General features: G+C 32.1%; 5 protein-coding genes and 2 pseudogenes across 5 annotated transcripts; 2 read left to right on the plus strand and 5 right to left on the minus strand.

Moving 5' to 3' along the window:
* Window positions 1–1,175: 1,175 nt before the first annotated feature.
* LOC110264394 (ferredoxin-dependent glutamate synthase, chloroplastic-like) lies at window positions 1,176–1,924 on the plus strand. The gene is made up of 3 exons (XM_088492698.1): window positions 1,176–1,301; window positions 1,606–1,664; window positions 1,804–1,924. Exons 1-3 carry the CDS (start codon window positions 1,242–1,244, stop codon window positions 1,922–1,924), a joined length of 240 nt encoding a protein of 79 aa, XP_088348824.1. The 5' UTR covers window positions 1,176–1,241.
* Window positions 1,925–4,527: 2,603 nt separating this feature from the next.
* Window positions 4,528–9,550, minus strand: LOC148554287 (uncharacterized; annotated as a pseudogene).
* Window positions 8,349–11,099, minus strand: LOC107607829 (putative serine carboxypeptidase-like 52). The gene is made up of 5 exons (XM_021107974.2): window positions 10,990–11,099; window positions 10,842–10,887; window positions 10,712–10,761; window positions 10,288–10,599; window positions 8,349–8,373 (listed from the first exon to the last, which is right to left on the minus strand). Exons 1-4 carry the CDS (start codon window positions 11,088–11,090, stop codon window positions 10,440–10,442), a joined length of 357 nt encoding a protein of 118 aa, XP_020963633.2. The 5' UTR covers window positions 11,091–11,099; the 3' UTR covers window positions 8,349–8,373; window positions 10,288–10,439.
* Window positions 11,100–11,349: 250 nt separating this feature from the next.
* On the minus strand, window positions 11,350–12,303 carry LOC148554288 (serine carboxypeptidase-like 9). The gene is made up of 5 exons (XM_088495078.1): window positions 12,160–12,303; window positions 11,982–12,066; window positions 11,850–11,884; window positions 11,595–11,669; window positions 11,350–11,463 (listed from the first exon to the last, which is right to left on the minus strand). The coding sequence occupies exons 1-5, from the start codon at window positions 12,301–12,303 to the stop codon at window positions 11,350–11,352; spliced, it is 453 nt and encodes a 150-aa protein (XP_088351204.1).
* A 1,109-nt stretch (window positions 12,304–13,412) lies between these two features.
* On the plus strand, window positions 13,413–13,968 carry LOC148554289 (kinesin-like protein KIN-14R pseudogene; annotated as a pseudogene).
* A 651-nt stretch (window positions 13,969–14,619) lies between these two features.
* Window positions 14,620–17,459, minus strand: LOC107607830 (WAT1-related protein At4g08290-like). Its single transcript, XM_016309731.3, has 6 exons — window positions 17,322–17,459; window positions 17,107–17,169; window positions 16,261–16,377; window positions 15,755–16,163; window positions 15,416–15,567; window positions 14,620–15,217 (listed from the first exon to the last, which is right to left on the minus strand). The coding sequence occupies exons 1-6, from the start codon at window positions 17,444–17,446 to the stop codon at window positions 15,049–15,051; spliced, it is 1,035 nt and encodes a 344-aa protein (XP_016165217.2). The 5' UTR covers window positions 17,447–17,459; the 3' UTR covers window positions 14,620–15,048.
* Window positions 17,460–18,881: 1,422 nt separating this feature from the next.
* On the minus strand, window positions 18,882–22,927 carry LOC107606073 (WAT1-related protein At4g08290-like). The gene is made up of 7 exons (XM_016308037.3): window positions 22,633–22,927; window positions 22,124–22,186; window positions 21,764–21,880; window positions 20,078–20,324; window positions 19,727–19,885; window positions 19,354–19,505; window positions 18,882–19,256 (listed from the first exon to the last, which is right to left on the minus strand). The coding sequence occupies exons 1-7, from the start codon at window positions 22,818–22,820 to the stop codon at window positions 19,082–19,084; spliced, it is 1,101 nt and encodes a 366-aa protein (XP_016163523.1). The 5' UTR covers window positions 22,821–22,927; the 3' UTR covers window positions 18,882–19,081.
* Between the last annotated feature and the right edge of the window lie 231 nt (window positions 22,928–23,158).

Genomic DNA, 23,158 nt, shown 5'->3' on the forward strand with positions numbered 1-23,158 from the left:
TTAAAAGAGTACGTAAAGAATACATGAAAAATATATAAAAATAAAAAATATTATGTATTTTTTATTAAAAAATTATAAAAATAAAATGTATAAACTAAAATTATAACTATTTTACTAAATTAAATTTATAAATCGTAAAATTTTTTTATTATTATTATCATAAACTAAAATAAATAATAATAATAATAATAATAATAATAACTAAATTTACAAATTTAGTTATTATTATTATTATTATTAGGTTTATATACTATATAAAAAATTAATTATCATTCGTGGTGGTGTCAAAAGCTAAAGTTGAAAACGTTAAGGAGGCCTGGGATGTACTGCAAGCTGGGAGCAAAGCTAGAGAGCAGTGGAAAGTAATAATGTTAATAAGCAAAGCATAATAATAATAATAATAATAATAATAATAATAATAATAATAATAATAATAAAAAAGTGGTGCAAAAAAGGTATAAATTTGCTGTTACCATTTTCCAGCGAGACCGGAGTTGATCTGAGTAACTATCATAGGACAGTTACAGTTACTGTTGAATAGTGTATAAATGTGGAGTAACTGTGTGTAACTGAATATCTAAGGTGATGCATTGTATCTGATGCTTTTTGTTTTGGTCATCATAAGATTATACTATTCTCTCTTTGAGCTACTGTTTGTTCTAAAGCAGAGGGTTTCATTCATGTAGCTGATATTCACTTCCACAGACATTCATCAGTTTCTAATACCAATTAGAAACAACTGAGTACATTAGCATTGGGTCTTGTTGGACGGCTCTGACTAGATATGATTACATATAGTTGTAAATGGCACTTCTTCATTCTGGAAATGAAGATATGTAAGCAGATATGATTAAGTCTCCTGTTTTCATATTGTTTTTTTTTTTTTATCTTAAATTGGACTAGTGTTCTATTATCTATTTTTCATTTTTTGTCTTAGCTTATTAGTTTGCCAATTATAACACAGTTGTATTCTCACCCTTGTCAAGAAGCCAATTCTCATTTAAACTGGAACAAAACTGAGTTTTTGGTTTTCCCATGAACCACTGTTTGCAGGTGTGACTATAGATAGATCCACTTTGCGTGAGTTGTTGGCAGCAGTGGAAACTGTGAACCATTTCGCTTGCCTCTATCTTATTGAGCACTTCATGATGTTTCTAATTTCATTTTTTAGTGCTGTCTGTCCATACTTGGCATTGGAGACATGTCGACAGTGGCGTTTGAGTAACAAAACTGTAGACCTGATGAGGAATGGAAAGATGCCTACTGTCTCAATTGAGCAGGCCCAGAATAATTACACCAAAGTTATTGATCATCTTCAAACTGAAAGACTACTTAAGATATGATGTGGGTTGATACAATATTGTCCTAATACACTTATATATACCAATAATCTAGGTCAAGTATAGTACCAACTGCCATTAGCCAGTCAAGGCTGCTAACATAATGAGTCTCAAAAAACAAGAATATCAAAATTCTAACCTTGATGTTTAAGAGAAGAAATTTTCTTCTGCTTCATGGTGACATTTCCTTCTTTCTGTTAATTAGTTCTTAATAAAAGAATGTGATCTCTGATAGCAAATTATCTTGCATTTGTATGAATTTTAGGCTGTAAAAGCGGGTCTTCTTAAAATCCTTTCCAAAATGGGGATCTCATTGCTTTCAAGGTATGTGATTTATGTTAAAGAGCTGAAGGGTCAAAAGAAAATAGTATTTTCTTGTGTTTTTATTCTTTTCCTTCTTTAAGGATGTCATGCTTATGCTTTTTTTGACAAGTCAATTTGTTAATTACTTCCATGTATGCAGTTACTGCGGTGCACAGATTTTTGAAATCTATGGATTAGGAAAGGAAGTTGTCGATCTTGCATTCAGAGGAAGTATGTCAAAAATTGGGAGATTAAATGGCACTTCTTCATTCTGGAAATGAAGATATGTAGGCAGATAGCTATTGAAGATACAAAAGCTAACTTTGCTCCGTTGAAAGGCTTTATATTCTATATTCTGTGAAAAACATGGTTTCCTCAAGATCTATGTTTAACGCAATGCCATATACTAACATCATTAGGCACCCTTTTAAGAGTTACAGTGAAAAAATAAATAAATTGCTCGAGTGGTTTTCAGCTTTGTTCATCGAAGTTCCTCTGCTACATAATTACATAATTTTTGTATCGTGGCACTATTTCTATCCAATATACACTGCCTAGTTTCATAACAATTGGGTAAATCCTATGCCACAATTGTGTGATATCTATGTACTTATGCCATAGCTCGTGGTTGTCATAATCGTCGGGCTTTGAAGATGGAGAAGACAAGAACACAGAACTGAGGAGAAGAGAACAAAGTGAGCATTATGGCCTTCAAATTTGGGGATTAGGATTTTAACTTCAACTGAGAGACCAAATTGATGCGGGAGAGTTTTCTTTGCCACATCAGCTAGCCGTTGTAAAGCCCACGTGTCACGAAGGCTGCCAGCTCAGTTTCCAGTTGCGTCAGGTGTCCAGAAATTGTCGGAAGGACAACTTTGAGTCCCAGAGTGCAAGTTCGGGGATGACTTTGAGGAACTTTTAAGTTCAGGGACTACTATGAGGCTCGAGTACAACTTCAGAGACTACATTAAGACTTATCTCGGTTTATAGAGGAGTATAAACATGATTAATTGTACATGAATGATCAATCAGATATTCTTTTATTTTAAAATTATTTAAATTTATAAATATAAGTTAGCTCAATTTTAAAATTTGATTAATTTAAAGAGATACATTTTGTCCAATATAAAAAAAGATATAAGTCTTTTTATAAAATTAAATAAAAAATATTTTTTATTTTTATTTAATTAAAAAGGTATTATAATAAAAAAAGTGATATAATATATATTATTAAAAAAAATTAAATGCTGATGTGGAAAATAAATTTCACATAATTAGTTATTATTTGTTTATATTTTAAATATATCGGTACATATAAATTTATTATCGTACTGAAGTAAACACTTAAAATCAAACATTAATATAAAATACATATTAAAAATAGATTAAATTATAGGTATATTTATATGTAAATACATCATAAATTCATAACCGATTTCAGTAGTTGATTTCAATATAAAAATAGCATTTTTATTTACGTATATACCAACGTGCGACGGCTTTAGACAAGCTAATTAGCAAACCTCCACAACTTGTTTAAGTTTAGTTACACTCACTTAGCTTCTCCATTGACATTACGTAAATTATACTTAGCACCCATTCTAGTTTTCATATTTACATAAACTGTTTAATGGCTTAGTTTTATATTTACATACAAAGTTAGCGTCCGAATGTGCAAAACAAAAAAAAAATTATATGTATATTAAAAATCCACTATTATATATTTATATATATTTATAAATATAAATTTATAGTTTTTAATTAAATAATTAGTCAATAAAATAATTAAATTTATCATATAATATAGAAGAATATTCAAATTTGTAATAAGTAACTAATCAATTTTTTACAATAGCATAATAAAAAAAATTATAAATTACTAAATATGTATTTTTATAGAGGATTTGTGTTGAAATTCAGACGAGAGTTGAAATTTGGAAGGATTTGGTTTTGAAACTAAGAGAAATTAAGGCATTTCGGAAAAAAAATTAAGAAAAACAGAGAATTGAAAAAGAGAGTGAAAGCATACCTTCTCTTCTTCCTCCAAACCTCAAACCTTCTTCTTTCCACCAGTGGTGCGCTTCTTGTGCAAAGAATTCCTAGAAATATCTGAAACACAACAAATAAATGCATTAGATACGGTATTGCAATTGAATTATGTGAAAGCATCAAAAAATTTGGCAGGTGCAGTGGAAGCTCCACTAGAAAAGGGCTTCTTCTTCCTCTTTCACAAATAACAGGTTATTAGTATACAAAGGTGAGTATAAATATCACATCTCAATTGTTATTAGTATCTATTACAAAGAATATAATAAAAATCAAACAGTTGTAAAAAAGATTAACCAAAGAATTGTTTAGATTAGCATTCTTTCAATGTACTGTTCTTGCAACCAAATATGGCACCACCAAGTTGATTCTTCCTTAGATTTCGACAGAATGGAAAACTGGCCTCTTATTCTGGTGGGCAATAGGCTGTGTTTTCCTACTAGGAGGAGAAAAGATTTTTTCCACTAACAAGAATCAATGGCATAATCAAGTGCACAAAAGATATGTATCATTCAAATGAACAAAAGTTCAAACACCTTCAGTGCATTATGTAAGTGTAAGTTATCAATTATCAATAATCATCTTGTGGCTGTTGACCACTTTGTGATTGTTCCATCTTTAACATACAACAAAAAAAAATTATGGACAAAATTAACTCAGGAAAAAATATTGAACAGAATCATTCAGCAACTCACAACTCAGATATTCAATAAACCACTAAATTCAGTATTATTATTAACAAAACTACACAGTATTATACTATTTCAATATCGAGCTAATCAGCAACTCAATTATTAACAACAGTAAAACCAGCAAAAATAATTTCAGGTCACAGTGTTTACCGGCGGCGAAGAGGAAGGGAAGTGACGGCGATGACAGAAGAGACGGCGACGACAGAGGAGACGGCGACACCGGCAAACACAGAGAAAGCCAGCTCGAACAGAGGAGAACGAAGCTTCCACACAGAGAGATAGCTCGAATACCGCAGAACAGTGCTTACCGACGGAGCTTCCACCCGCGACGGAGCTTCCAACGCGATGGAGCTTCCACACGCGACGCCTATACCCAGCCGGGAAGAGTTCGGTGATGACAACGAAGCGTGGTTGCGGGGCTAGGGTGGTTATTATAATTAAAATATAATTAATTTGAAAAAGAGAAAAAACAAAAATTAATTTAAATTAAATATTTATGTACACTATATAATTAATAATTGTCACACATAGTGGTAAGAATAGCAATGACCAAGTGGCAAGGGGTGGTTGCTTTTGTTCAGAGGTTCTTGGTGGAGACATTTTAAAAGATTTTTCAAGCAGATCGATTTGCACCGGTTCTTGTCGGTTTGATCCGATTCTTACCGGTCCACACCGATTTTTTTGAACGGTCCAAAGAATAAATCGAACTAAATTAGGATCCGGTCACCGGTTTTTTCAAGACCTGGTAGAGACATTTTAAAAAAATTTTAAACAGATCGATTCGATTAGACCGATTTGTACCAGTTCTTGTCGGTTTGATCCGGTTCTTACCGATCCACACCGATTTTTCTTAAACAATCCAAAGAATAAATCCAACCAAATTAGAATCCGTTCACCGATTTTTTTTGGCAAATCAACCGGTCCGGTTCGATTTTTATAACTATGATTCAAACTTTAGTGGAAGATTAGTATATATTATTTATAAATTGAATATTTAATAGGAAATTTTGATTTATTCTCTCCACCCCCATCCAAAAAAATAAGGTGTTTGTTTAGGTATGATAATAAATTTATACGTATCGATACGATAAAAATATAAATAAATTATGTCATCATTTAAATTTTTTTAAAAAAATATATACCATATCATTATTTTTATTAAAACATCCTTATAATTTAAAAAAAATAAAAAAAAATTTATATAATTATACAAAAAAATTTAAATACCCTTCTTTTTATATTGGACATGAGCTATCTTTAAATTAATTAAAATTTAAAATTCAATTAACTTTAATTTATATTTTTAAATTTTAAATAATTTATAAAAACAAAACAAAAACATATGAAAAAGATAAAAAAAGAAGTTCATCTAGGTTCGTGTTCTTTGTCTCTTCCCTCCTCTTTCTTCTCTCTGCTAAAGGAGAAGAAGAAAAAGAAGCCCTCTAACCCTAAACTTTTTTTTTTCGAGCTCCAATCATCACTGTTTCTGTTGGATTTGATAAAGACGGCGACGCCGGGCTCTTCTGCTTCCTCTCTTTTGTCAGAGCTGCTCACCATCTCCTCTCTTTTGCCAAAAATCTGTAATATAGTGAACTTTTTGGGTTCATGGATGCTTACCTTTTGTCATATTTTAATAAGTATTTATGTGCTTAGAAGAGCAATTGACCCTGTGGTTGCAATTCGGATTGTTGGTGGAAGGAACACAAATTGGTGCTGGTTTTTTAGTTGTTGGTGGACTAGCCTAGCTTGCTGGATTGATTAATTAATTAATAGAAGAGAGTGGTGTCATAATCTGTATTGACTCTGAAACAAGAAGTGATGTCTCGGTTTCTTCAGTTTCTTGTATGGTTGGCGAACTAAGATGAAAACGATTCTTTAGAAGGCCATTTTATTGTTCTGTACTAATTACTAGAGATTGCTTTTACTTATTTTGGGTTCATGGCTTGATGTTTTGAACTCATGAAAAAAAAAAAAACTTATAAGAGGTTTGCTTCTAAATATCTTTCTTTTGTTCTATGATTTTAAAATGTTATGATAAAATTTTCAAGTGGTACAAGGCTTTTAATTAAAACATTATGATAAATTTTATGATAAACTCCCATCCTTTTCGATTATTGGTATTGTTAGTTCTACAATACAAAATTTCAATGTTGCAGTTATCATGAAAGGTTTTTTCTGTTTTGAATAAATGATTGGAAAAGTAGAGCTTCTATAGTTTTATGTAAGTAGTAATTTTTTTATCAAGTCTCTGGTTCAAGTAGGACAGGTTAACTAGTGAGTAAAGGTAGAGGTGAGTACGGGTAGCGGGTACTCAATTACCCGTTCGAACTCGAACCAAACCAATTAAATTGGTTTTGGAAATGGAACCAACGGGTAAGTGGGTCTAACCCGAACTAAACTGATGATCTTTGTTAGTGATTGGTTCAGGTATCGGTTTTGGGGATGCGGAACCCGAACTAACTCGCGAACCCGATCATATATTAATTAAATAAAAAAATAAAAAATATATATGACATTTTCATTAGACAAAAATTATTCACTATTAGTATGTTTAGATTTTAATGAGTTTAGTTTTTAATGTATTTGATATTTAACATGTTTGGATTATTTCTATTGATGTTACATGTTTATTGTACTTGTTGAATTTTTTTTTTTTATGAATTTCAAAGTCATCGGGTATCCAATTACCCAAACCAAACCAATCCGTTCTTAATCGGCTTGATTTGGTTCGGATACATATACAAAAAAACATTTATTCGAACCAAACCAAATCAATTACATTTTGATCGGTTCGGTTCTAATTTTACTATAAACCCGAACCAAAGTGACCCGTGCCCACCCCTAAGTAAAGGTAAAAATCTCTTTGAATGTCATTTTAAGGTTTATTGTTAATCCGTCAAGCTCCCCCGTCCTAATTAGCCAGGTTGCGATTTTAACCATTATCGCTTATAGATTTTGTAAATTGTATTCAAGAATAACGAGGAAGATTCGTTCCTGCTCATTTTTTAGAAAGTGCCATTTAAAGTGATATATAGAGATAATTAGATGAAGTTTCTCTCTTCACCATACATTATTTTATATTTTTCAACATTATAGTCTGATTGTATTTCGATCATTTTGCACATATGTATTACACGTATATCCAAAACATTTAGTTTCATTTCATATTGGAATTATATATTTTGAGAACATTACACCAAATACAAGGCATATTTAATTTCATTCCAAGTTTAATTATTCTTTGTGAAATGTGAAGAACGGCAAAGGAAAGAAAATGATAAAGCAGTACTTAAACCCCCTGTTTTGAGGAAATAACAAATTTAGTAAAAATTTTGAAGAGTAAACAAAATTTCTAAAATAATTTCGTCCCAAATAAGATTCTTCTTGATTCTTAAATAAAAGTTATGCATTTTCGTGTTACAAAATCCCTTGTAGGAACCAAAACTTGGAGTGTCATCAAATTTAAAATTTCATTACTAAGACTATAGAGCAATTATAGAATTACACATGTAATGTAACCAAATTAAAAGTCTCAAATAAAATAAAACCATAACTATCGAAATTACGATAGGTCAAATGAAATCCTCATGCAAGATTTCTTCTTATCTTTGATTTCCAGTTTTCTTGAATCCAAAGGCATGGTCTCTAATGTAACAAGTCCCTTCTATCTTTAATTCTGAGTTATCTTGGCCTCAACCAAGATTAGGAAACTATTCACTTTTTCTTAACTTGTTAACATTGTTGGATTTCAAGCAAAAAATCATTATAAATGCATACTCATTATAGCCATTGTTACTGCTTCATGGTTTCCTGCTAGAATCAAAGCTTCAAGCTAAGATCAAAGGCCGTGGCATCTTGCTTCGCGTCGCACGTGATGTGATCCAGGTGTATCCTTGCCCCACTTCTGGATCCTTAACTTCTAAGAAGTTATAGAAAGGCTTATTGTCTGATGCATTTGATCCTGAACGATGGTTTGAGTCCTCGGTAGTATCCTATAAAGTTTCGAAATCAAATGTATAGTTAGATATGCAAACTATAATTAAGAAAAATTGTCCTTATTATTCTAAACCTTTGGATAGATAGAAAATGTACAAATTTTATCTTATGCGAGGATCATTTGTTTAATTATTTGCTTTATTCCTAAAAAAGATTGATACAGTTACTAAACGGAACCAAAGAGTTAAGAATATTGACCTTCTGAAATTTCTTGCAACTTACTTTCATGACTTGGTTGTAAGTTAGCATAGTGTCCTTGGAAAGAACACCTTGAAACAAATGAATAGATGGTGGTGGTGGATGAACATCACGATGAGTTGCAAATGATGGAAAATTTGTTTGGCCATGTACGTCAATGTCAAAATTGAACAAGTTAAATCCCAAAGTAGTCCCTGAGATTTACGAAATGCACTGATTTGATCCCTGACTTTCCAATTGCACTATTTATGTCCTCGAGATTGGAAAAAATGCACCTATTTGGTCCCTTTCCGTTTTTCCGTCCAAACTGCTCCCCGACGGCAGTGATATGTGACAATGGATTACCACGCTAGTACTCAATGACGCCGTTCTTTTCAAACTACTAAATTCATTCAAAGCAGCCTCCACCAGATTGCATTGTTTCCATCAACAAAAGCAGCAATATCTTCAAAGAAAGAAGAAGAAGAACGGTTACTCTTTTTTCTCATGGCCTTCATGTTCCTCTGCTGATTTTCAGAGTGCTTTCTTCTTGTTTCCAACCTCCTCATCGTCTGCAACTCCTTCCTCTTCCTCCACTCCTCCTCCTGTCTCCGTTGGAAGGGAACATGTTCTTATCAGATTTGTTGTGCAAGGCATTGGTATGTTATTAGAGTAACCCCCAATATCTTAATTATTATTATTGCTGTTGTTATTATCTTCATCTCTGATGAGGGGGCTTTGAGAATGAGAATTTGGGTATTGATGTTGTTCTCTTGATCTTCTTCGCTGTTGGGTCCACATCAAAACGACCATTCATTGAAAGACCAAGGCTCAGCTCAATCTCTTGTTCTGCATCTCCATCATCATGGTGATGTTGTTGTTGTTGTAGCTCATATGGTGATGATGGTTCACGGACATGAACCTTTTTAGCAGATCTCTTGGGAAATCACTCATGCGAGTTCTGCTATTTTCTCTTTCCTCAACAACTTGTGCCATTGAAGAATTTGAGATTGAAACAACAAAAAAGAAGAAAAAAGATTACCTAAGCTTTTTCAGGGAAGTAAGAATACCCAGATGGCTCATAATTCACGAGGACTTGAAAATTGAAATTTGTTTTTGGTAGGTAACCAAAGATTGGTGATGAACCAGAAGAGAAACAAGGTCGAACCAAATGATTTTTGTACCCATGCAGTGAGTGAAAACGAACAGGGAAGAAAACAAACAGAGAAGAAGAAGAAGAAAAAGTTCTGCGGTTAGGGTTAAAAAGGGGTTTAGGGACCACATTGGGTTAAACACTTTCAATTGACACTCTAGCATGGCAATTTATTGCCACATCACTGCCGCCGGGAAGCAGTCTGGACGGAAAAACGGGAAGGGACTAAATAGGTGCATTTTTTCCAATCTCGAGGACATAAATAGTGCAATTGGAAAGTCAGGGATCAAATCGGTACATTTCGTGAATTTCAGGGACTACTTTGGGGTTTAACTCAAATTGAACCTTTTGTTGTTGAGATCCAACAAAAAAAATCAATAGCCAAGAACTAAATCAATAGCTCGACAAAGAAATTTGCCAGCAAATTCTTTTTGAAAAATCAATAGCTAAGCTGAATCAATCATTGATCATAATAGCATCAAGGCATCACCTATAACAAATCAAATGCCTATATGAAATTAAAGTATAATATGCCTTACAAAACCTACTCAACCAGAAGAAAAAGTCAAGAAAGCATTACATGTGTGTTTGTAATAAGAACTTTTGTTTGAACGGAGTTCTATATGATTGTGCAGTCCAAGTGGCAATGATCCTGAAGAGTCAAGGATACCACCTCTAAGAAATTGATTCATCTGCAAGCATAGGTTTAAATTACACATGATACTTTCAAGTTTAATAGAGTAGCAAATAACTAGGAAAGCTTTCAAAGGATTTGGTGAAATGGAAAAAGAATATGCCAAGATATATAGGTATGATCTGCACTTTTGTCCATGAGTGTGGCCTCAAGACCAAATTTGGCAGGCTTCCATTGAATTCCTCAATGTAATTGGACCTGAAACACTCAAAATATAATTAACATTTAAATCATAGGACAAAGAATGAGTACGGATTTGACTTCTCAAAAGTGCCTAAGTTGGTAAAGCGATAAAGAGATTAATTGATACATGTGAAGGCATTCTTCAAGCTTGTATTCTGGTGCTGTGTGTCCTCCACCCTGCAACCATATCCGTCATTATAAAACAAGTAACTCATCTTATCACCATTTGTGTCCAAAAAGAGAGATATAGATCTTGCCTTGACAGTTGCAAATGTCATTGCATTGGAGTAAGTCCTTGTGTATCTGCTTAAGTGGGAAAAGATTTAAATAAACAATAAATGTAAAAGAGAAAAGAAAAAGCATCAACTGCATAATATAGCTTTCTAGAGTTAAAGGAATGAATACCCTGCAACTTGGCCATTAGTATACCATGGCCTCCAATCGTCGACAATGGAGTAGTTTAACGATCTTATCCATGCTTGAGTTGCCAAGAAAGGAACAACCATGTCATGATCCCCACTGTTATCAATACAACAAATTTATTTTCCATTAAAATGTGGGCCATATTGATATCTGATGTGATCTGCAGATACGGTTTTCAGGCTATAAATCAAGCTAATGAAAAATTAAAAGAAGATAATAGGGGCAATAAAACGAAAATTGATTTGCATACCTCATAATAGGACTCTAGATATCTTGAACACAAAATATTTCTTACAACACTCATGCATAGACACTCTTACAACACCAGAGTATGAATCTTTGCTATCCAATACCTTTTAAAATTTCGTGAGCAATTATAGGAATAAGAATACCAGAGTATGAATCACCACCAATGTAAACTTTGTTTTTGAGAAATGCTGGATGATCCATTAACCACTACAAAGATATTTATACATAATATTAACATTTTAACGGATTGATCAAAATAACTGCAAACAAAGGAGCCAATTCATGAATGTAAAGTTGAGTATACCTTCCTAAAAAATTCATAGGCTTGATTGACTGACAAGTGAAGCATATTCTGTTCTAGCATATGAAAAGCCAGTATTAACAGGCAAATCTACAAATATAATGCTACTTTCCTGCCACAAAAATTGCAACAAATAACCTTTAGAAACACAAGAAACTAACTATTAACCCTAAAGCTAAAGGAATCTAAAAGGATCTGATGAAATGAATAAAATCAAAGCTATAATTATACATTTAAACCAACAAAAATGTAGATAATTGTCTCCACCTTAGTCCATGAGTATGGCCTATACCCCATCATATTCATCAACTTGAAATGCAAGTGGTCCTGCAATGCATCATAAGATAGACTATCTTAAGGATTAAAAGAATGGTTCTTATTTGTACTTTCTGATATTGAGCAATGATGCTAAATTGCCACTAACCTATTTCATCCTCTCTTGGATTGTTCTCTGACTCAATGAAATAGTAGAAACTCTGTACATCATCATTTTCCCCTACTCTATGTACCTATCAAAACATATGATAATATCATTATCATGCATGAATGCAAAATGGCACAAAAGTAAGAAAGCATAGGCCATAGGCCATAGAATATGTTACTGACCCAGTTTCAAGCACAAAAGGAAGGTACTTCACTATGTTGCCACAGTTTGCATGTTGAGCTGAAAACTGTACTGATAATAAAAGAATGTGAAGTAGCATCCCATGGCAAATGTGACAACTTGAATAAGTAAACCTTGCCATTTTCAATGGCCTCTCCACTGTATCTGCTATGCCTTTTGGTTGGATCTTCTTATACTCCTTATGATTTCTTTAACCACTGACCTAATAACAGTAATAGAAGAATGGAATCATATGAAGTCACTTGGCTTAATGGTCTCTCTTTGCTGTTTGAGTACGTCAGTGTCACTCTAATTGGAGCTTCCAAATCCAAGTACTCGTGATACCCGTCCGGAATTGTATTGAATAATTATACTAGACTAATGGTTGCAATTAAAAAAACACTAGTAATTAATTAATATAATAAGCACGTTTTATAGATGTGATTTGCCTAATCGAAAAATGGTGTGCTCTATATATCATATCATATTAGTCTTGGGTTGCAACTTGCATCTTGCATGTGGAAGGTCACATAATTTGAATGATTCACAAAGTTTATCTTTTTTCTTAATCAATTAAATCACCGAAAAGGAAGAAAAGGTATTTTTCCTACGAATTTAGTTTGTATTGAATATATGCTACACTGGAATTTATTGTCACTTATGATTACTCAGCATTCTCTTTCCCGGGTATGTAACGGGATTCTTATGTTCATTATTCAGATCAAGGAGCTCGAGAGAAAAGTAAAAGAGCAGGAACAGAGCTCAGCTTTGCTTCGTCAACAGGTAATTTTTATCTGTTAGTGTACTTGAGGTTTATAATGAACAAAGCAGAGGCTTATTGGCTACAGGATCAACATCAAAAAGGTAAATTAACTGCTCTATAATAATGCTTTGCAAGTATGATAAACTGCCATAACATTGAAAACTGTTTCTCCTGAATTGGTGTTCAGGTTGGAGATAAAATAAGCCTCTAAAGGATCTCATCACATTCTTGGTGGTGTCGTAGAAGCTAAAGTTGAAAACGTTAAAGAGGCCTGGGATGTACTGCAAGCTGGAAGCAAAGCTAGAGCAGTGGGAAGTAATAATATTAATCAGCATAGTAGTAGATCTCATTGGTACCAAGCTTTTGCATTCTATAAGAAGCTCTCTAGTATATATGTCTTCTCTTCATCAAAATGAAATTTCTTCTTTGAATACTTTAATGATTGCTTGTTTCTTACTTCCTTTTCCAGCATACTTTGTATAATGGTAATGGCTAAAAATTTGCTAAATGGTGAGTGTACCAAGAGCAAGCTTTGGCTTGTGGATTTGGCAGGTAGTGAGAGACTTACAAGGACTAATGTGCAAAGGGAGCGGCTTAAGGAAGCACAAAATATCAACCGATTTCTTTCGGCTCTTGGCATTGTTATATCTGCTTTAGCAGCCAAGAGTAGTTACATTCCTGTAGGTATAACATCATTATTCTTAATAAATATTTAGTGATATTTTCTTTTGGGATTTTCAAGAACTCAAAATTGACACATTTATTTAAGACTCTTTAAGTATGTCTACTTCTTTTCATTTTGTTTTTTACATGAGAACACCCAACTTCTGCAGGCATGTATTGATAATGCTCTTCCCTAACATGTAGGGGGTGACGCTAAAACTGATGTTCGTGCAAATCAGTCCATCGGACAAGGACTTGGATGAAACTCTTAGCTCACTTAATTTCGCAACTAGAGTCAGGGGTGTTGTGTTGGTTCCGTTACGATGCAAGTTGACACAAGTGAACTTCAAAAGACAAAAGCAATGTAAGTTGCTGGTGTAATACATCAAAAATAATTTATTATTTCACGGTTATATGCAAATAATGTTTTCTTTCTTGCTTTTACACTTTGGTATAGCTTGAAGACCAGATTGAGTTGAAGACATCCATGCAAAACCAGTCAGAAAAACAAATTTTTCAGTTGTCGGAAAAATTGAAAATAAAAGAAGAGACCAAATTAAGATTTATCCCAAATACAAAAGACCAAAATACTACTTTATGAAAAAAGGAGAGTGTAGCAAGGTTCTTTACTATTTTATGTTAATAGATATGTAAAGCTTAGTTTCATTTATTGTCTGCGGGTCAAGTTTCTCAGCCCAAAGCATGAACCAAAAACTAATAAAAAAGGATGTCAAATTTAATAATTTAGTTCCACAGTTTGTAATCCCATAAAATAATGATGGTAAAAAATCATACAAAAATGATGCACCCAAAAATCATTCATTACCCTAAAATTAATACAAGAAAAATTATGCATCAAAAAGGTCCATTAGTCGTGCAATAAGAGAAGCAATCAAACCAAAACAAAAGGTTATGACAAAAAAACAAAAACTAAAGGTAAGCCATCCAAGGAACCAGCGACCAAGCCACCAAGGGAATTGTGCCAAGGGATAGCAGGATGTAATCTTCAATTCTTCATACAATCATATCTCGTGGAACGCAAAATTTGGTACACACCTCATGATGCTCTTCGTTATAAATACATGTTACATAAAAAATCTCATCCATCCATATTTTTAAATTAACATTTTAACGGATTTAATATACACCAGTGTGCCAGTGCACAGGTGAAATTCTTCTATATAACATTTTGGTAACTAACTAACTGTAATTTGCTACATTTTATCAATCTCAACCTTTCACATTCTCTCTGCTCTTCACTTTCTTCCTTCGATTGAAGCGAATTCTTGATTCACAGCATGGATCCATGGATGTTCATCAATTCACAGAGCTGCAAGCTCAGATCGCAAAAGCTGGTTCGAGATCAACTACTAACTACTTCTACTCTAGAGTACGTATCACATTGTAGCTGATCGGCATGGAATCAAGAACAATAGACGATTATGACGCGTCTAATTTGTGCTAACTTGATGGTTTGTTAGTCGTTGAAGAATCATCATTTGCAGCAGCCGTAGTTGTTATTGGCAATGACTTATTTGTGTCCTCATCAGCTTCTTCGTGTTTGTGATCCTTAGCTTTGCCCCACACAACTGAGTAAAGTCCTAATGTGATGATGATGCTTCCAATAATACTGTAATCCACACATACAATTTCATTTCGTCAAGCAATCCAATGAAGATTTTATAATTGTCGATTTGATGATAAATTTTAGAATTTGATTTTCACATGCTATAAAAGTATTATCTTTGTTTAAAGTGTGGCAAAATAAATAAGTTATACTTTTTAACATTTTTATTAGAGTAGTTGTGATAGATGTATATATAACTACCTTCCAAGATAGACTCGTTCTCGTAAGAAGAAGGAACCCAAAGCAGCAACAATCACCATGCAAAGAGGATTGAAAGCTGTTGTGAACACTGGACCTCTCATTTTCATAACCAATCCTTGTATGTAGTATGCAATTCCTGAACTAACCACTCCCTAAATAAACAAACAACATTAGCATCAGTGATTCCTATATATGGTGGAATAAAAATACACATTAAAAATAAATTAAATAATACATATATTCGTACACGTACAAGATGAGATTATTGTATCCACAACATAACAGAGTCAATCAATTTATTAGTTATTGATAAATGATGAAGTTGAAAAGTGAAGAAACCGTGTAAAGAGGAGCAAAGAGCCTCATGTCCCAACCAATGGCCCAAGGCTTAGAACCAGAGTGACGCTCTGCTACAAGTGCGACTATTGTAGTTTGCAGTGTTCCTGCCATGCATATCCATGTGGCCAATGATAACTCTGCTCTGTACTTTGCTACCGTTATGCTCTGCAATATGTAGAAAGAAGACAACGCCACACAACCGATGAGAATGTAAAGAGCTCCAACAGTTTGGTGTTTGTGTGAAGCGAGTCCTGCATCTCCATTGTTCTGCGTTGTTGCTGCTGCAGAATGAAAAATGTTGAATCCAGGACCTTTGTAAAGTGCCATTGCCACTGCTCCTCCAAATGTTACTAACGTTCCAATCACTTTTGCTTGACTCCTTACATCTCTTATTTTTACACGCTCCAACCTTCTCATATATATATAATTAAATTAGTATAATTCATCTGCAGTTACACAAAACAAAAATGCTACGTGCACACTAAAATCAGATATTATATATTTACCCTGTAAGAACTGCAAGTACAAAGGTGATGGAGGGTGCTGCATTGGTAATAGCAGATGTGAATGAAGCAGAAGTGTACTTCATTCCCAAATATGCGAAGCTCTGGTTGAGAACTGGCCTATTCAAATTAAACACTTATCAAAATTAGAAGGTTAATACTTTAGGAAACATTTCAAATGCACTGGGAGTACGGTGTCCAGTTATTTAATTGAAATCAACGGTTAAAATAACTAGTACACCGAAGAATATCAGTGCACTTAAAATGTTTCTAATACTTTAGTATTCTTTCTCCATGATGTGCATGAATGCCATAAGCAAAAAAATTAGTTAAAAAAAGTTTTATATATACAAAATCAATCCTATATGTGTATAAATATATGTTATTTAATTTATTTTTAATATACATACTTGATATAATTATTATGTATCTCTTTTTATTAACTTAATCTTTTAAGGAATTAATGATTTTATGATATCATATTAAAATTTTTATGATAAAAAATTTTAAAACTTGATATTTATTGATCTCAAAAAAAAAAAATTGGTGCAAATAAAAATTGAAAGAAGACATACTAAATTTAACTAACTTTTTTAATTCGTTTAAGTCGTTAGAATAAATAATTTTATAATATATGCATGCTAAACTTAAATAAAAAGTGATGTATTGGAGGATGTGTATCACTGTATGTGATATTATTATATAAATTATGTTCACATTAATTTGAGTTAATTTTTCAATAGATGAATTTAACTTTAAAATCAGACTTATCATTGTAAATATATATATGCTTGATATTACTTGTCATACATATATATATAGCAGGTAAGGTTTGAGATCTATCATTACTCAAGAAGTCCCAAGATCATTATTTGCAGAAAAACTGGGAGTGTCATTTTGGGCCTACGTTTCCTGAAAAAAATTAAAGAAGAAAGAAAGAAAGAAAGTAGAATTATTTAATTAGGAAATGCAATGTGAAAATTGAGAATTAATGATTTTGAATTAGATAGTTATGTTATTATTATTATTATAGAAAGAATGAATGTGAAATAAAAGGAGAGCACCTTTCAATGATTAATGCAAAGGGAGCAAGCACAAGTGTAGCCATGGCATTGCGATAGAAAATGAACACAAAACGACTCATCCCATGATTAAGCACGTCTTTGCCGAAGATGTAATTTCCTGCCATACCAAATTGCAAGCCAATCATTAATAGATATGGCTTTGTTTTTCTCCAAATGAGCCCTAATTTGCCGCACTCATTTTCAGAACTCATAACAATAATTATGCTCAGTGATCAGTGATTGTTTGAAGAGGTTTCGTTTTCTTGTATTTCCTTCCTTTTTATATGCATAAACAAAAGTGTAAACGTTATAATAGCAATTAATGCCACTGTCACATCTTTTCACTGCTTTTAGCTCACACTTTTTTTTATTTAATCTAGTTATTCCATGTAACATAGTACAGATTGAAGTTGGGCAAAAAAAAAAAAAAATTTCCACTTTCAACCACAAATTGGTATTCAAGAAGATCGGAAATAGCTATTACTGAGATCAATTTTTGACGTGAGAAAAAAAGGGTAAACTTTCTTTATTTTTCTTTTGTTAACAACCCTCACACTAAAAAAGATTTCCATGTGTAGGGGTGTCCGCGGATCGGATCGGATATGATATCTGCGCTTTTTAGTGCCAGATCCGATCCGATCCGATCCGCAAATATGCGGATCGGATATCGGATATCGGATAGATCCGCATAATTAAACCTTCTCTTTTTAATCATATTTTTATATAAAAAAATTCAATAAAAATATTTCTTTTATACTTTTCAACTTATTTATTCCTAAAATATTTTTAATCAAACTCTTTCTAACGCTTTTGATTTTTTATATGGAAAAGAGAATGTAGCAATACAACAATGTGGAAAAGAGAGATGTTTTATATATATATATATGGTGTTAGCAGAAAACGGACCCTCCGTTTTGAGTTTGAAAAAAAAATAAAAAAAGTTAAAAATTCTAATCGGATGGTCCGTTTTGATTTAAAAAGGAAAAAAAAAAAACAAAACTAATCGGACGGTCCGATTTGTAATTTCGAAAATAAAAAAATTTTAATGTTGAAATCGGACCGTCCGATTTTCATTTTAACAAATTAAAAAAAATAAAAAATACATATCGGACCCTCCGATTTGGTGTTTATTTTCTTCTTCAAGCAAATCAGACCCTTCGATTTGTAGTTTATTTTTTTTTATCAAACAAATCGGACCGTCCGATTTGAATAAAACACCATATAAAAAAACACCTAATTTTCTAATAACAATGTATTACACATATATTTAACCAATATAAAAAAAATTAGCCTCTTTCTAAATGACAAAAATAAAATAATACAATATATGAATAATAATTACTAACTAAAACATACAAACAAGTAAATATAATACCAAACATATATATTTATTTATTTTTAATTATTATTGTGCGGATCCGATACGAGCAGATATCCGCAATCTGATCCGATTAATTTGCGGATCGGATCGTATACGCAATTTTTGAATCGCAGATATTTACCGCGAATCTGCGGATACCATCCGATCCATGAACACCCCTAACCATGTGCACAAGATTCTAGTCAAAATTATAAGAAGGCACTTTTTATACATCATACATAGTGTACAAAATTACAAGGAAGACATACATGGATATATATATGCATCAATGCATGCTCACACACACATACACATTCTTTTCACATTGAGATTTGATTACACACGCAAATTTCCCCATGATTCACTCGCTATAATCGTCATAATGTATTTTCCTACATTATTATTTTATGTTGGACTCGTCTAATTTGTGCTCGTTTCCAATAATATCAATTTTTGAATCATTGGTTACTGTAATTGGAAGTGATTTTAAATTTATTGTTTCCTCTCTATGGTCCTTGGCTTTGCCCCACACAACCAAGTAAAGGCCCATTGTAATAATGATGCTTCCAATAATACTGTAATAATAAAAAATATAAAATGAAAACAGAGTATATAGTAGTGTAGACCAAGAAAAACTAAATAAATTAGATATAGTAACATATAGTAATGTACCTTCCAAGATAAAGTCTTTCTCCTAAAAAGAGGGAACCCAAAGCAGCAACAATAATCATACAAAGAGGATTGAAAGCTGTTGTAAATACAGGGCCTCTCATTTTCATAACCATTCCTTGAACATAGTATGCAATTGCTGAGCTAACCAATCCCTAATAACATCATATCACAAATTAACACAATACTAATAAGAAAAATTCTAAGAAAAAGATTCATTTTCATTCCTGCTCAATAAATTACTACATATATAAGACGAAATTCGATTCTTTAACACTTGTGTGATCGGATGAGGAAGCTGACTACTCGATTAACTCAAACTGAATTGTAATTAATGTATATTGATTGACACAAATATAAGTTAATGTTTACAAACCGTATAAAGAGGAGCATAGAGCCTGTAGTCCCAACCAAGAGCCCAAGCTTGAGAGTGATGCTCAGCTACAAGTGCAACCACCGTAGCTTGCCCTGTTCCCGCCAAACATATTAAGGTCGCCAATGAGAGCTCCGCCGGGTACTTCTTCAGGGTGATCGACTGCGAGTAGCTACTTATCATATATCAGAATCATTTTCTTTTAATAAAAATACACTACATCCTAATTTAATGCTACTAATTAAATTTAAGATTAATTTATTCTTTTAACCTTATTAATTCATATTGTTTACACATTATTCAAAAATATTGTTGGTTACCTATACTTTTTTTATTATTAATTAAGAAATTGACCTGTAATATGTAGAAAGAAGATAAGGCGACACAACCCATGAAAATGTAAAGAGCTCCGGCGATTTGGTGGTGGTTGTGTGATGAGGAAGGGTCTCCACCACCACCATGATGTTGTTGTGTTCTAGAATGAAAAAGGTTGAATCCAGGACCTTTGTAAATTCCCATTAACACAGCACCTCCAAATGTTACTAAGGTTCCAATCACTTTGGCTTGACTTCTAACCTCTTTTAATTTTACATGCTCCATCCTGTCCCAAATACAAAGCTAATTAGATAATTATTTTGAATGTAACTCTTACTTTCTGGTAACAAAAAGTAGAGTTAAAGATTAGGTTTATTATTTAAGATTTAGAGTTAAAGATTTATGTTTTAGAATCTAAAATTTAATACAAATAAAATCATTTTAAAAAGTTGGTTAATATTTACCTAAAAAAATTAGTTAATGCTAGCTAACTAAAAGTTGATTTCAGTATTTTTTTTTTCTAACTCCACGAAGACCATCTCCAGTAGGAACTCATTTCAATTTCTATTTATGCCCTACTTATCATAAAAAGTAACTCCACATCAGTTTTTATGTAATAAACAGTAAATAGAAACTCAGTATTTTTTTCTTCTCCATTAAGAAGAATTAACTTTAGTTTCATTGTGATCCCACTTAATTAATTAATTAAAATTAATATAGTTACTATTTTTTGTAATAATATTATTAAAATTTATAAATTTAAAAATAATTTACTATTAAAAATATTAATATTAAAAAAAATTAATAACTTCATATATAACAATAGTACACTATATATAATTCGAGATTAAACTAATTTGTAAAATACGCAATATAAAAAAAATATAGTGGAACTAGATAGTTAATGCCAAGTATCGTAAAATTGTCATATGTGTTTGGTTAAGTCTTCTTTCATCGGTCGATGCTACCGCATATTCCGAAATCTTCCTCTCTTAACTGAGGTAATTACTATAAATTATTAATTGAATAAATATATAATTATTTAATATAATTAATTATTATAATTATTAATAAATTAAATAAAATTTAATTATTTAATGTAATTATGAATTTATATAATTATTTATTTTTATAATAACTTGCCACCTGACAAGTTATTATTGAATGATGAAAGTCCTGTTCAGAGGGACTCTCTTCTCTTAAAAATCACGCTGGAATTCCTTTTTTTTCTTCTTCAATGGTTGGCCTATACTTTTGTCAAAAAATAGGGCCTCATATTATGAAAGTCCCTGTTTAGAGGGACTCTCTTCTTTTAAAAATCACGCTGTAACCCATTTTTTTTCTTCTTCAATGGTTGGCTTCTATTTTTGTGGCCTCATATTTTGGCCATTGAAGTTACTCTAAAGAATCAATTAAGGGTGTAACCAACTAGGTACAAATTCGGCCCAACATAAAAAATAAAAAAAATTCACCCGAAAAATTAACCTAATTTCACTTTAATCCTATTAATAATACACAGTAAAAATAATAACCACGCAAACTCTAATTGATCATTGATTATACAAAGTACTCTAAATATGTGTGAACACGAACAGAATATAACACTTTTAGCGGTTTTTTTTTTACTTTTTTTTTAAATTGAGTTAGGAGAGAGTTGGCGACCTAGTTGGTTCTTGTACTTTTTCTTTTCCAAAATTGAAATGTGATGTTTAAAAATAAATTTACCGAGTAAGAAGTGCAAGAAGAAAGGTAATGGATGGGACGGCATTCATAATTGCAGAAGTGAATGAAGCCGAAGTATATTTCATTCCTAAGTAATTGAAGCTTTGATTGAAAACTGGCCTGTTCAAAATTAACAAGGTAGGTTACCATGTAAAATCTATTGAAAAGAAACAGAGAATGCAGAGAAAGAGAAAGAGAAATCTAACTGCCTTAACTGTTATTAAGTTATTATTCCTCAAATAGGCATAGACTTATTAAGGAATATAATATATGTGCTAGTATTCCTATAATTATTATGCATGCATGCATATGTATATATGTGATATCTGAGTGTTTATATGAGTAAGGTTTTCGATTTATTACTCAAGAAATCCAAGGACCATAATCCGAAGAAAGATTGCAAGTGTCATCTTGGGCCTGCTTTTCCTACAAAAACAATAAAAAAGAAAAAAAAAGTTATAAGAAAGTCAACGTGAGATTGACTTAATTAAATTCTAAAGTATCTCTTAAAATCAGTTGTGAGTATTAGAATCATCTTTATAATTTTAATTGCACCAATTATATTCCTGAGATTAGTAAAATACATCAAGTTCTTCATTAGTGTGATGAGTTACTTAATGAAAAAATTAAAGAATTAATATGATATACGTATATTTTTATAGATCTCAGAAATATAATTAGTGTAATTAAAAATTTAAAAACTATTGTAGTACAGGTGGCCATGATGGATTATAAAGATACATGGTGGAATTGAACTTACTTCTTTTTTTAATAAAAAAGACTAGTTAGATACTAATGTTAAAGGAACGAATAAAGTATAATATAGAAGCTTAGTGAGGGACACATGCATATATGATGATATGCAATGAGACCTTTCAAAAATGAAGGCCAAAGGGGAAAGTGCAGCAGCAGCCATGGCATTACGATACACAATGAACACAAAACGGTTCATTCCATGATTAAGAATGTCTTTGCCGAAGATGTAATTTCCGGCCATACCAAATTGCAAGCCTATCATTAATAGGTATGGCTTTGCCTTACTCATCATTACACAACTCATCCTTTACTTTGAGCGAGACAAGGTTATGGAAACCAGAGATTAATAATGCTAGCTAGCTATATGGTTTGTTACAAACGCATAGTTTGTGTGACCATCTTCATGATCATGATGGTTACGTTCGTCTTCCTTTTATATAACCAAAAAGCAAAGCCTCTATAATAATAGTAACATACTTTCACTCACAAATATCTCTCATTTAAAAAATAAACAAAAAAATACTATGTAGATATTAAAAATGAATAACCTTTTAATTATCCGTACATACACATATTATATATATATAATATTATGAGTGTATTAAAATTAATCACTAAATTCATAGTTGTCATATATTTGTG

This window comes from Arachis ipaensis, chromosome B7, assembly GCF_059453495.1.
Source record: "Arachis ipaensis isolate K30076 ecotype BB chromosome B7, ASM5945349v1, whole genome shotgun sequence".
Lineage (NCBI taxonomy): Eukaryota > Viridiplantae > Streptophyta > Magnoliopsida > Fabales > Fabaceae > Arachis > Arachis ipaensis.